The sequence below is a fragment of the Scyliorhinus canicula genome, chromosome 5 (assembly GCF_902713615.1).
Source record: "Scyliorhinus canicula chromosome 5, sScyCan1.1, whole genome shotgun sequence".
NCBI lineage: Eukaryota > Metazoa > Chordata > Chondrichthyes > Carcharhiniformes > Scyliorhinidae > Scyliorhinus > Scyliorhinus canicula.
This window is the reverse complement of record NC_052150.1, coordinates 51,429,233-51,442,290: the sequence shown is the minus strand read 5'-3', so window position 1 is coordinate 51,442,290 and position 13,058 is coordinate 51,429,233. Positions and strand designations below refer to the sequence as shown.

The 13,058-nt window shown below is 45.8% G+C and overlaps 1 protein-coding gene across 5 annotated transcripts in view; it reads right to left on the bottom strand.

The window, feature by feature from the left end:
- jarid2b (jumonji, AT rich interactive domain 2b) overlaps positions 1 to 13,058 on the bottom strand; it is a 536,459-nt gene that overhangs the window by 41,439 nt on the left and 481,962 nt on the right. For all 5 annotated transcript variants that reach the window (XM_038797042.1, XM_038797041.1, XM_038797044.1 and 2 more), the window contains 2 exons: positions 8,808 to 8,991; positions 3,950 to 4,057 (listed from right to left, as the gene is read on the bottom strand). In XM_038797042.1, the coding sequence (XP_038652970.1) occupies positions 3,950 to 4,057; positions 8,808 to 8,991 (292 nt within the window). The remainder of the gene's footprint in view (positions 1 to 3,949; positions 4,058 to 8,807; positions 8,992 to 13,058) is intronic.

The following is a 13,058-nucleotide window of genomic DNA, read 5'->3' as shown; positions in this document are numbered from 1 at the left end:
TTACTGGGTCATGGGGATAGGCTGGAGGTATTGACCTTGGGTAGGGTGCTCTTTCCAGGAGCCGGTGCAGACTCGATGGGCCGAATGGCCTCCTTCTGCACTGTAAATTCTATGAAATCTTTGATCAGGAATTGGGTGGTGGGGGGAGGGTCGGCATGGGAGCATATGGAGGTGGCTTCATGTAAGGGCACCAGCTTGGGGTCATTGATCACAGCGCCTCTGCCGTTCCCGCCGGCAAGGTACTCCACCAGTGGTGGCGGCTCGGAGAGTCTGGGGGCAATGGAGGAAACATGTGGGAGCGGAGGGAGCATCAGTCTGGTCTCCAATTTGTAATAATCACCGGTTTTGCCACGGGAAGGATGGACGGGAGGTTTCGGAGATGAGAGAGAGCAGGGATTGAGAGGATGGGGGATATGTTTATAGAGGGGAGCTTTTCTAGCTTGAGGGAGCTGGAGGAGAAATTTGGATTGACATGGGGAAACAAATAAAGGTACCTGTAGGTGCAGGACTTCCTACGTAGTCAGGTCTCAACCTTCCCGCTCCTACAAGCAAGGGGGATACAGGATAGGATAGTTTCCAGAGCTTGAGTGGGTGAAGGGAAGGTCTCTGACATCTAACTCATGGGGTCAGAGGAGATGCAGACTGAGGAGCTGAAGCACAAGTTGGGGGAGGAGTTAGGAGGAGAGATAGAGGAAGGTCTCTGGGCAGACCCATTGAGTAGAGTCAACGCGTCCACAACATGTGCCAGGCTCAGCCTGATACAATTCAAGGGTCATTCACCGGGTTCACATGACAGTGGCCCGGATGAGCAGATTCTTTGGAGTGGAAGATAGGTGTGCAAGGTGTGCGCGAGGGCCAGCGAACCATGTCCATATGTTCTTGACATGTCCCAAAGCTTAGGGGATTCTGGCAGGGGTTTGCGGATGTCACGTCCAAGGTGTTAAAAACAAGTCTGGCACTGAGTCCGGAGGTGGTGATTTTTGAGGTGTCGGAAGATCCGGGTATCCAGGAGAAAGAGGCAGACGTTCTGGCCTTTGCATTCCTGGTAGCCCGGAGACGGATATGATTAGCTTGGAGGGACTCAAAGCCCCTGAAGTCGGAGACCTGGCTATCAGACATGGCTAGCTTTCTTTGTTTGGAGAAAATCAAGTTTGCCTCGAGAGGTTCACTGTTAGGGTTCGCCCGGAGGCGGCAACCGTTTGTCGACTTCTTTATGGAAAATTAATTGTCAGCAGAATTGGGGGGGGGGGTGTGTAGTTCAGCTTAGAGTAGGGGCTTAATAAAGGTGGGATCTGTAAGGGAGGAAGCAGGCATTTGCACTATGTTTATAGATTCATGTACAATGTTTATTTTGTTGTAAAGCCAAAAATACCTCAATAAAATGTTTATTTTTTTTTAAAGGTAGGGATTGCAGAAATAGTCTAGGCAGGAGGGTATTTACAAAGGTTAGATTTGGAAGGGCTAAATATTTAAAGCTTTGAATTAAATTGCTGTTGCAAAAAAAAATTAGCTGCTTTTAGACATTTACTGGTGGCAGGTGAAGGCCATCTGATTTCGACACAATTGCTGCCACTGCACGCTTAGGAAAGGAGGATGGGTCTGAGAAAAAAAAGTAATCTATACTGCTACCTCACCACTCGTGGAGATTAGCATGCGTACTAACTTTCAAATATAATTTCCTCTGGTTATTTTTCCAGTTTAAAAGCTTTCCCAAGTTGTAGTTTAATATTACATTTTCTTGATTACATTTTTTGTGTTTGCTTTACAAGAATTAGTAGAAACAATGCTATAGTTGTTCGTTTCAACATCTCCATTAAAGGCAAAAAAATGCTTTGCAGTGAGACGGAAAACAAAAGATAAGGGATTAAAAGACAGGTTTACATATGTGCCAACCTCATAATTGGAATGATACAACCATGATTTTATATAAATTAGCAATAAGCTGAAGGCAGGAGACATGGATAGGCAAACTTTAAAGTTTCAAATCGCAAAATATGGATCCAAGTTAGAAGCAATTCCACGAGGAGGCAGAGAACATCAAAAAGATTATGTTTGGACACCCAAATCCACCTCTATTATTTAGTTCCAAAATCAGTGGCAAACCAAGGTATAGCCAATCAAAAGCATATGGCAACAGAAGAATCAGGAAATTGAGGGGATTATACAGGAATTGGGACAAGAATGGTGGGAAGTCATTTATAATACAACAGAAACCTGCAGGGTTTGTCTATCACCATATGCTTTTATTTTTGCTCAAACTTTTCTTTGACTATTGTTCCGGTTAAGCACTGTTTTGATTATTATAAAATGCAAAAATCCATTTACATTAAATGGTACTGGAAAATAAGTAAAGAAACAAGTGCCCCTGCCAACTGTTAAAAGATACATATGAATAATGATTTCACAACTATAAAGAAAACCTTTGGAGACTCATAATGGAATTGGAAAGTATATTTTGGAGGAAAGCCAGAGGGACTGAAGGGAAAATCTTTTTTAAACAACCTAACAAAAAGAACTTTGATGCAAAAAAAAAATGAATGTGGATGCTGAAAATCTGAACACAACAGACTAGATGACCTTTAATAAAGGTTAGACCACATTAAACTGCAAAGTGAGGCATCATCTATCAGACAAAGGGCACGGGTAACCAAGGACAAAACTTGGGTCATTATGTGATAAGTAGCAGAGTTGTATAGTCTTAAGATAAGACAGCATAAAACTGCAACAAGTGATGGGCATGATATAGCCGCCCCACTAAACCATGGCCTGAATGTTTTGTCCATTGGGGGCGCGCACTGTGGGCCTGGGAGTGGGGGCAAAACGGGCTTCCGGCCACGGTCAGCCTGGGAATGTGATTTCACACCGGGCGGTGGAATGTGATTTCACACTGGGCAGCCAGCGTTACACGTGTGCAGAGAATGGTTCAGTGCTACCCAGGAGCTGGTGCTACCAATGTGCTCCCTCAGAGGGACAGTTGCTGAAGAGCTGTCTGTAATAAATAAATTGTGATGGAAAAACTTTGCAAAGTGTCTAGGCAGCACATTCAAACACAAACCTCAGTTTGTGGGCACCTTCGGGCCAACGTAAATTTGCATTCAATTGGCTCCTTAAATGGACTAAATTACCTGCTTGATTGTCGGCGGACACACTTCTGACTCTCGCACACGCCCGCTGACCAAAATATTGTGCACCTGTGCCCAACATCTTTGTGAGAGATTTCACGTGCTTCCAGGTCGGGTGCGCACCCGCCCGAGCAACACAAAATTCTGGCCCATAAAACAGCAAGGCATTCATGAAGGAGCCAATCACCGGGATATGCATGTGATAATCACAAAGGGAATGTAGACACAAAGTACATGCAAACTAATGCAATATCAAACTCTTTCACCACAGTCAGCTAGGAGGAATGGGATCTAGTATATTAGAAAGATGATTCAACAGACTTTGTTGGAGCACTTGTTTGGCCAGCTGAGTACAACGACTCCATGATAGTCTAGTTGAGTTTTATTTAACGTGTGCATGTTAGTAGTTAAATAAAGATACTGCCTGTGAGAGGCAGTGTATTTGTGGGTTTCTGTTGAGTTGGATTAAATTCACAAACTCCATTCCACACCCAACATGGGAGGTGTGAAAGTTATAACTAATTCCTACACAAGACACATCAGTTTCCAGAGAATCTTGGGAAAAAGATTTGGACAGTAGGAAACAGGCCACTTAATATTCTTGACTGTCTTAATTGAAGCTCCTGGTGTAGATTTTACCCAAGCTTTGAGAATATTTAGTTAATAAGAAAGGACACAAGATCCTGGGGTTTGATATAATGCAGAATTTCTGTCTATCTAGAACATAATGATATGGTTATCCCAGAACCTGTCAAGCTGATTGAGGCCCCTACACCCGAGAGGATACAGTTTGTAATCAGTAATTCACAAATCTACCATCAACAAACCTCATCATAGCGATACATCATCTTCAACCCCCGACAGGACTTCAGCTTTTCTACATGGCGAAGAGCACATTCGAGACAGAAGACAACATTCTCATTTTCTTGTACTACCTAGGTGGATGAAATTTTGACAGTCAGTACTTTAAACTGGTCAACCTGTAATTTTGTGTTGTCAAAATCAAAACTTTTACTGGATTGCTCCAGAGATATAGTTAAAGTATTGCTGGTGGAATATTTGAGATGTTTATGGAGGGCAGTAGCCTACCCCGCGCTATATTTTTAAAATTATTTCCATGTCTCCCAAGAACAAATCCATGTTCACTATGTATTATTGTCTAAGCAAACGCCAATATTATTTCCTGTCCTCTGCTCCATTGCACCTCAGTTTCAATCAAGTCCAGACAATAATCTTTGAAATATATTAAATGCTTTGAATTCTTGCATTTTTAAACCCTCTTTTATAGTCAGTATTTTCTTTTTTTTTTTTTTTTTTTTTATAAATTTAGAGTACCCAATTCATTTTTTCCAATTAAGGGGCAATTTAGTGTGGTCAATCCACCTACCTGCACATCTTTGGGTTGTGGGGGCGAAACCCACGCAAACACGGGGAGAATGTGCAAACTCCACACGGACAGTGACCCAGAGCCGGGATCGAACCTGGGACCTCGGCGCCGTGAGGCAGCAGGGCTAACCCACTGCGCCACCGTGATGCCCATAGTCAGTATTTTCAAGGGTCAATATCTTAGATCCCTCCTAGAAGTGAACTTTAGTTTCCAACTCTGAAGGGGCTTGAAGTACATTCATAGATCAAATATCCTTCTCTTTAGTTCCAGCTTTTGATTTTTTTCATGTGACCTCATGTCATTCGCCTTGACTTCAGGAAGCAAGAAATGACATTGCAGTAGCTCAGGGCTACTGAGAAGTTGGACTTTTTTCCTTGGAGAAGATTAAGAGGGGACCTAATGGAGGTTTTCAAACTTTTTTGATAAAGTAGACAGCAAAAAATAATTTCCTTTGTTAAGTGGGTCAATAACTAGAGGTCATAGTTTAAAAATCATTAACAAAAGAACTGGAGGGGAAACGTGGGTAACCTTCACTCATTTGTCGGAACTTTAAGGTAGGGAATCACGGTGGCGCAGTTATTAGTATTGCTGCCTACGGCGTTGAGGATATGGATTTGAATCCCAGCCCTGGGTCACTCACCGTGTGGAGTTTGCACGTTCTCCCCGTGTCTGCATGGGTTTCACCCCCACAACCCAAAGATGTGCAGGATAGGCAGATTGGCCATGCTAAATTGCCCCTTAGTTGGAACAAATTAAAAATTAAAACAAATCAGCATAAGGAAGGGGATAGGCAGCATGGTTTTGGGTATTCTAAAAGGCATTAAGGTGGACAAGTCCCCAGGTCCGGATGGGATCTATCCCAGGTTACTGAGATAGCGAGGGACAAAATAGCTGGGGCTTTAACAGATATCTTTGCAGCATCCTTGAGCACGGGTGAGGTCCCGGAGGACTGGAGAATTGCTAATGTTGTCCCTTTGTTTAAGAAGGGTAGCAAGGATAATCCAGGGAATTATAGACCTGTGAGCTTGACGTCAGTAGTAGGCAAACTGTTGGAGAAGATACTGAGGGACAGGATCTATTCACATCTGGAAGAAAATAGACTTATCAGTGATAGGCAGCATGGTTTTGTGCAGGGAAGGTCATGTCTTACAAACCTAATAGAATTACTTGAGGAAGTGACAAAGTTAATTGATGAGGAAAGGGCTGGAGATGTCATATACATGGACTTCAGTAAGGCATTTGATAAAGTTTCTCATGGCAGGTTGATGGAAAAAGTGAAGTCGCATGGGGTTCAGGGTGTACTAGCTAAATGGATAAAGAACTGGCTGGGCAACAGGAGACAGAGAGTAGTGGTGGAAGGGAGTGTCTCAAAATGGAGAAAGGTGACTAGTGGTGTTCCACAGGGACCGTGCTCGGAAACTTGTTTGTGATATACATAAATGATCTGGACGAAGGTATAGGTGGTCTGATTAGCAAGTTTGCAGATGATACTAAGATTGGTGGAGTTGCAGATAGAGAGGGGGACTGTCAGAGAGTACAGCAAAATATAGATAGATTGGAGAGTTGGGCAGAGAAATGGCAGATGGAGTTCAATCCAGGAAAATGCGAGGTGTTGCATTTTGGAAGATCCAATTCAAGAGCGGACTATATGGTCAGTGGAAGAGTTCTGGGGAAAATTGATGTACAGAGAGATCTGGGAGTTCAGGTCCATTGTACCCTGAAGGTGGCAATGCAGGTCGATAGAGTGGTCAAGAAGGCATACAGCATGCTTGCCTTCATCGGACGGGGTATTGAGTACAAGAGTCGGCAGGTCATGTTACAGTTGTATAGGGCTTTGGTTAGGCCACATTTGGAATACTGCGTGCAGTTCTGGTTGCCACATTACCAGAAGGATGTGGATGCTTTAGAGAGGGTGCAAAGGAGGTTCAACAGGATGTTGCCTGGTATGGAGGGTGCTAGCTATGAAGAAAGGTTGAATAGATTAGGATTGTTTTCGTTGGAAAGACGGAGGTTGAGAGGGGACCTGATTGAGGTCTACAAAATTATGAGAGGTATGGACAGGGTGGATAGCAACAAGCTTTTTCCAAGAGTGCGGGTATCGCAAGTCTAGGCGGCACAGTGGTTAGCGTTGCTACCTCACGGCACCAAGGACCCCAGCCCAGGGTCACTCTCCGTGTGGAGTTTGCACATTCTGCCCTTGTCTGCATGGGCCTACCCTCACAACCAAAAGATGTGCAGGGTAGGTGAATTGGCCATGCTAAATTGCCCTTAATTGGAAAACAAAGGAATTGGGTACCTTAAATTAATTTTTAAAAGACAAAAAAAAACAAAAAAGAGTGGGGGGTGTAAATTACAAGAGGTCACGATTTCAAGGTGAGAAGGGGAAAGTTTAAGGGAGATGTGCGTGGAAAGTTTTTTTACGCAGAGGGTGGTGGGTGCCTGGAACGCTTTGCCAGCGGAAGTGGTAGAGGCGGGCACGATAGCATCATTTAAGATGCATCTGGACAGATATATGAACAGAGGGAAGTAGGCAACAGGTTTAGATAAAAGATCTGGATTGGCACAGGCTGGGAGTGCCGAAGGGCCTGTCCCTGTGCTGTAATTTTCTTTGTTCTTGTTCTCAATAATAGGGTACTTAAAATTTTTTTAAAAAGAACTTTAAGGCAGGTGGAAATTGATGCCACAAGATGTTTTAGAAGGAGCTAGACAGACACTTGAGGATGGGAACTTACAGGGTTATGGACAAAAGCAGAATGTGGGACGGCTTCTTCAAAGAGGTAGCACAGACACAGCAGGCCTCCTTAGGTGCTGCAAATTTTAATGATTTAATAAGTGTTTCCTCTTTGACATAAGACTCACAGCCAGGACCCACATTATAGATCATAGATCGAATTTACAGTGCAGAAGGAGGCCATTCGGCCCATCGAGTCTGCACCGGCTCTTGGAAAGAGCACCCTACTCACGGTCAACACCTCCACCCTAACCCCATAACCCAGTAACCCCACCCAACACCAAGGGCAATTTTTGGACACTAAGGGCAATTTATCAAGGCCAATCCACCTAACCTGCACATCTTTTGGACTGTGGGAGGAAACCGGAGCACCCGGAGGAAACCCACGCACACACGGGGAGGATGTGCAGACTCCGCACAGACAGTGACCCAAGCCGGAATAGAACTGGGACCCTGGAGCTGTGAAGCGATTGTGCTATCCACAATGCTACCGTGCTGCAAGTTAACTGCAGTCTTAAATAGAAATCAAATAGCAAAGCACAATGTCAAGGTGGAAAAGGATAGAATAAGTATAAAAAAATTACATGCAACATTATCTCCTTTATTCAGGTGACATTCCGAACTCAGCTCTGACATTTGCTTCTAGAAGACCCTCACCCTTCATTTGAGTTTAAACTTTGAAAGACAATTCCAGTTAGTAATTGGTAACATTACAATGTCTTCCACTCCTCTCTCCAGACGATGGGCCTCAACTGAGGATCCAGTTGCTCATGTGTCAGCAGCCATAATCCTTCAAGTCTTAGGCTGTACATTGAGTGCCAGCAGACTATTTTCCTTGAAGGGCCTGACTCAAATGCATTAATGTACAAAGGTCACTCTGGATGGTAACCAGGAGTGGAAGCACTAATGAATTTTCTCCTCACTATTCTGTGAAAATTGTAGCTGCCCACCTTGGTTGCGACCATCCAACTTAATATAGATCAATCAAAGTTGGACTTTCCTGTCTGTATGATTCAATGCAACTACATAGTTACTTACTGAGACAAAGCAACCTTCCATCATCTTAAGGGCTTACATTTGTACCTTTCATGTTTCAAAAAAGTCCCAAAGCAGTTTATAATGACTAGATTGCATTTCAAGTATAGGCTTTTTAGTAGCACAGGTACAGCTAATTTGTGCCAAGAAGAATGATTAGATGATCTACGCTGGTGATGTTGACTGAGGGAGAAATATTGGATAAGCATCAGGAAAATGTTTGCTCCCCATTGAATTGTGCAGTGGTTAATGATGAAATCTCTTATTATGTCAGCAAAGATTATGTGCTAAAGTCCTGATGTCACTTTTGAAGCCCTGGCTCAAAGGCCAAACTTCATCCAGCAGTGATTTACTGATTTCAAAGTGTTGGGTAAGATTGGGCTGGGCAAGGACATGAGGCACAGGAGCATTTTCAGCAAGAGTGGAAAATAGTACGAAACAAACCTACAAAACAACTTGTTTTTCCTAGTTAGTGATGCAACATGCTCAGATACTAAGCAACTCAAAAACTCGCCACAATCCTTCTACTCACCATAGATAGGTAACACAACTGTTGGCAGATCTGGCATCTCCTCTCCGATGTTTCCGAGGCCAACCATTTCCGTGGTTTCTTCTTCATACCCATCATGGAGAGGTGGCTGTCATGGCTACCATAGCGAGCTGATGAATACAAACCTGCAGCAAGCAGCTGCCGCCGCTGCCTTGACTCTGTATCCCTGAGGAAATATTGGAAACATTATCAGAAAATTAGTGGTGGTGTATGATCATTTTACCGGATTTAATGGAAAGTCAATTTTGCTTTTTTCAATTAATAGAACATAGAACAGTACAGCACAGAACAGGCCCTTCGGCCCTCGATGTTGTGCCGAGCAATGATCACCCCACTCAAACCCACGTATCCACCCTATACCCGTAACCCAACAACCCCCCCCCCCTTAACCTTACTTTTTTAGGACACTATGGGCAATTTAGCATGGCCAATCCACCTAACCCGCACATCTTTGGACTGTGGGAGGAAACTGGAGCACCCGGAGGAAACCCACGCACACACGGGGAGGACGTGCAGACTCCACACAGACAGTGACCCAGCCGGGAATCGAACCTGGGACCCTGGAGCTGTGAAGCATTTATGCTAACCACCATGCTACCGTGCTGCCTAATCTTACAACAATTCAGTCAAAGAAACATTTTACACATTTTGAACATTAACTGTATTTCCTTAGAATAACAATAAGGAGATTCCAATGCAACTAGTGGGATGCCACAGTTTACAGATAAAAACACCTTTGTCTGCCATTAACACTGTGATCATTTAATATGCCATTATCGCAGCCTTGATCACCTTCTTTTGTATTTCCTTCGTCTTTCTGTCCACAACATCCTCGTCAATCCCCACCTATCCTTGCCGTCAATTCAGCCCCAACACTCCACGTCAATCAACCAACAACCCCATACCCCCCACACAACCACACACACACACACACACACAATCTTATTCCCGGTTCTCTCTAGCTTTCACAAGAGTCATTCACACGCAACGTTAACACCCTTCTCTCCATAAATGCTGTCAGACCTGCTGAGATTGTCCAGTATTTACAATCTATATTAATAACTTGAATGTAAAGACAAGGGCCGGGATTCTCCATTCCCCGCTGCAAAGATCGCGCAGAGAAATGCACACCAGGCCAAAAATGGGAACGGTGGCGGGCAGCAGACCTGTCCCCAGTCTCCGGACCCGCTCCGTGCCAGTGGGAACATGCAAACAGCTGATTTGCATTCATTAGACTGCAGTTAACAGGCTTGAAGGCAAATTGCATTCCCCCGCCCCTGGTTATGCTCCAGCCCCTAAAGCAGAACGCCACCAGACGGGCTTTGGTGTAAGTATTGCCAGGCTCAGTCGTAGCATGATGAATCCTAAGGCAGTTAAGGGGGGTCATCTCATCCCTCATGTGTCCCTTTGCCGTTGCCAGTCTATAGAGGGAGGGTCTCCTAAGGATCCTGGGGGGTTGCTACACTCAGTCTGGGGGTAAGGGATTGACCTCGGGATGCTCCACCAGGTTAGGGGTCTAGTGTCTGTCCCTTCCTGCCCTGGGCAACCTGAAGATCACTCGGGCACCCCTCTGTTCAAGATCTTCATCCTGGTCTGACCTGCTTCAACTCTGAAGTGGCCTTCTCACTCTGAACTTCTGCCTTACAGGTGATGAGCAGACCCAACAGTTCAGGGAAGAAACAAGCCAGCAACACTTTGTCTTTCCACATATCTGCTCCCTCAGCCCTAAGCTTTTGAAACTGCTGCTCTTTGAAGTGTCAGAGCCTTCCTAGAAAGCACATAACACTTAAAAAGGCCTGAAATCCCCCAGGATCCTTTTAAATGCTAAGTATTCATTCAATTTCACAGTGCAGTACCTTTATTTGTCTTTGATTAACAGCTCAATGGTTTAAACAGCTGGCAGGAGATTTGTCTGTTTATCTTTCCCTCCACGCTTGAATGCATCTGAAGTAACCTCCATTGAACCTAACCACAATGTTTCTAAACAATTTTCTTATGATTGACAGCTGCTGACCACTTCAACAATGCCAAGTGCTTTCTGCAATTGGAAAAGAGGAAGTGAAATCACTTAGCTGAAGGGGTGGGTGCTCAGGTGCCGGGCCACCCTAAGGTGCAAGTGGTGGTGTGGGGAGGGGGTGACTTGTTATTCCCCTGGTTTCTTGGAGGGGGGAGGGGGAAAAAAAGAGAACAGAAATGTCCCTCTTTGATGGGGAGTCGGGGTTCTCCCCTTGTCAGGGGATGGGGGGCTGTCCTTGGACATTGGAATCAGAATGCTCTTTCCAAATGGGAGCACAATCCCAGTAACTGCAGGGAACCTGGTGTTTCGCCACTATGCAGATTAGTCAAGCCATGGAAATCCCACCCTGGTGACACTTATAGTGCCAGCAGGGTACAGTCCTGATTCTTCTCTGGAGGGAGCACTTAGAATCTGGAATGGAGGTCGACTTCCGGTGGCGGCTATGAGGGAGTAGGTTGCACATTTGGTGGCTCCCGTCTCGGTCGGACTTTTGGACCTTTTCCCCTGACGTTTTTGCGCTTTTGAGCGTGGAACTGGAAAGCAACAGTACTCAGGCACAGGACCCATACAGAATTGTATGGACCTAAGAAGCCGGAGGGACCACAAACAGAAGATGTGGTCGAGTAAGGGCACAGTGGAGGCTGTGAGAGTGACCAGCGTGGCTGATGTTCAGAGCAAGGAGCCGACAGCCCAGCCCACAATGGAGCAGCTGCTGCAGACTATGCAGGAGGGCTTTTTGGCTTTGAAGCATGACAACTTGGAGCCGCTACAGAAGTCGATTGATCGGATGGAAAAGAAGCTGGATGATCAGGCTGAGAAGCTCCAGCAGTTGGAGAAGTCAGTGGAGGAGCAGGCTGACTTTCAAACGGTGGCGGATGTGGAGATTCGGAGGTTGAGGGACCAGCAAAAAGTACTTCTAGAAAGGCTGGAGGACCTGGACAACAGATCTCGCCGGCAGAACGTGAGAATCGTGGGCCTCCCGGAGGGGGCAGAGGGGCTGGACGCTGCCGCATTTGTGGAGGGTTTGTTTCAGAAGTTGCTGGGGAATGAGGTGTTCCCACGCCCGCCGGTGGTGGAAAAGGCACAGAGTGCAGGTGAGGCAGCCGCGATGAGGGGGTCCCCCATGAGCGATGGTGGGAGGCTTTCGCAGGTACCTGGACAAAGAACGGGCGCTGCAATGGGCAAAGAGCACACAAAGCTGTATTTGGGACAATACCACCCTGCGTGTTTACCAAGATTTGAGCGCTGAGGTGGCCAGGAGGAGGGGAGGCTACAGGCAGGTGAAGGAGATACTGTATAAAAACAAGGTGGAATTCGGGCTGCTTTTTCCGGTGTGATTGTGGGTTACATTTGAGGGTCAGCACCGCTATTTCGAGGAACCAGAAGAGGCGATGGACTTCACGTTTGGACTCATGTCAGAACTCTAAAGTATATGTGGTGTCTCTCCCATTTTGAAAAATGCCTGCATGTTTGGGTCCGGTTTTTGCCATTCTTTTTTTCGACCTTTTTAGGGTGATGGAAGGTGGTAGAGATGTGGGGTTTTTTTGTGTATTTTTTGCGTGGTTTACCAGAATGTTTCCTTTTTGGGCTCTAATGTTGGAGTATGACTGGGGGGAAAATAATAAAGAAAATAGTTGGTTGGGTTAAGATGGATACTTCAGGGGAACTTTGTGCAATCTTTTTCTGTGTCTGTATGAGAAGTACTGAGAGTGCCTGTTATTTCTGATCTCTTTTTTTCTTCTTGTTTAACTTGAATTGTGCTATTGTGGGGGTTGTTTATGACCTGTATAGAGTTTTTGCTTAAGTAGGGCTGATCTGGGGAAGTGGTATGGATGGGTCGGGGGAGAGGTGACGGGGAACAATGGGTGGGAGATGCGATGGCGCCGAGGCTGGGAGCCCCAGGCTAGCTGAGAGGGGCTAGTCGACGGCAGCCGAGATGGGGTGTGTGCATATAGTTAGATTAGAGCAGGGGTTAGGTGATAGGATAGTGTTGCTGGGGGAGGGGGGGGGAAAAGAGTCGTTCTGCTGACGGGGATGGAAACTGGGCATGGCAACACTGAGGAGGTCATGGGTGGAGCCGGTCGGGAGGCGGGCCAGATGAAGCACAACACATGGCTGGGGGGGCAGGCCAAGGAAAGGGAATGGCTGATCGGCAATGGGGGGGGGGGGGGGGGGGGGGGCACGTGCCCCCCCCAACCAGGCTGATCACCTGGAAT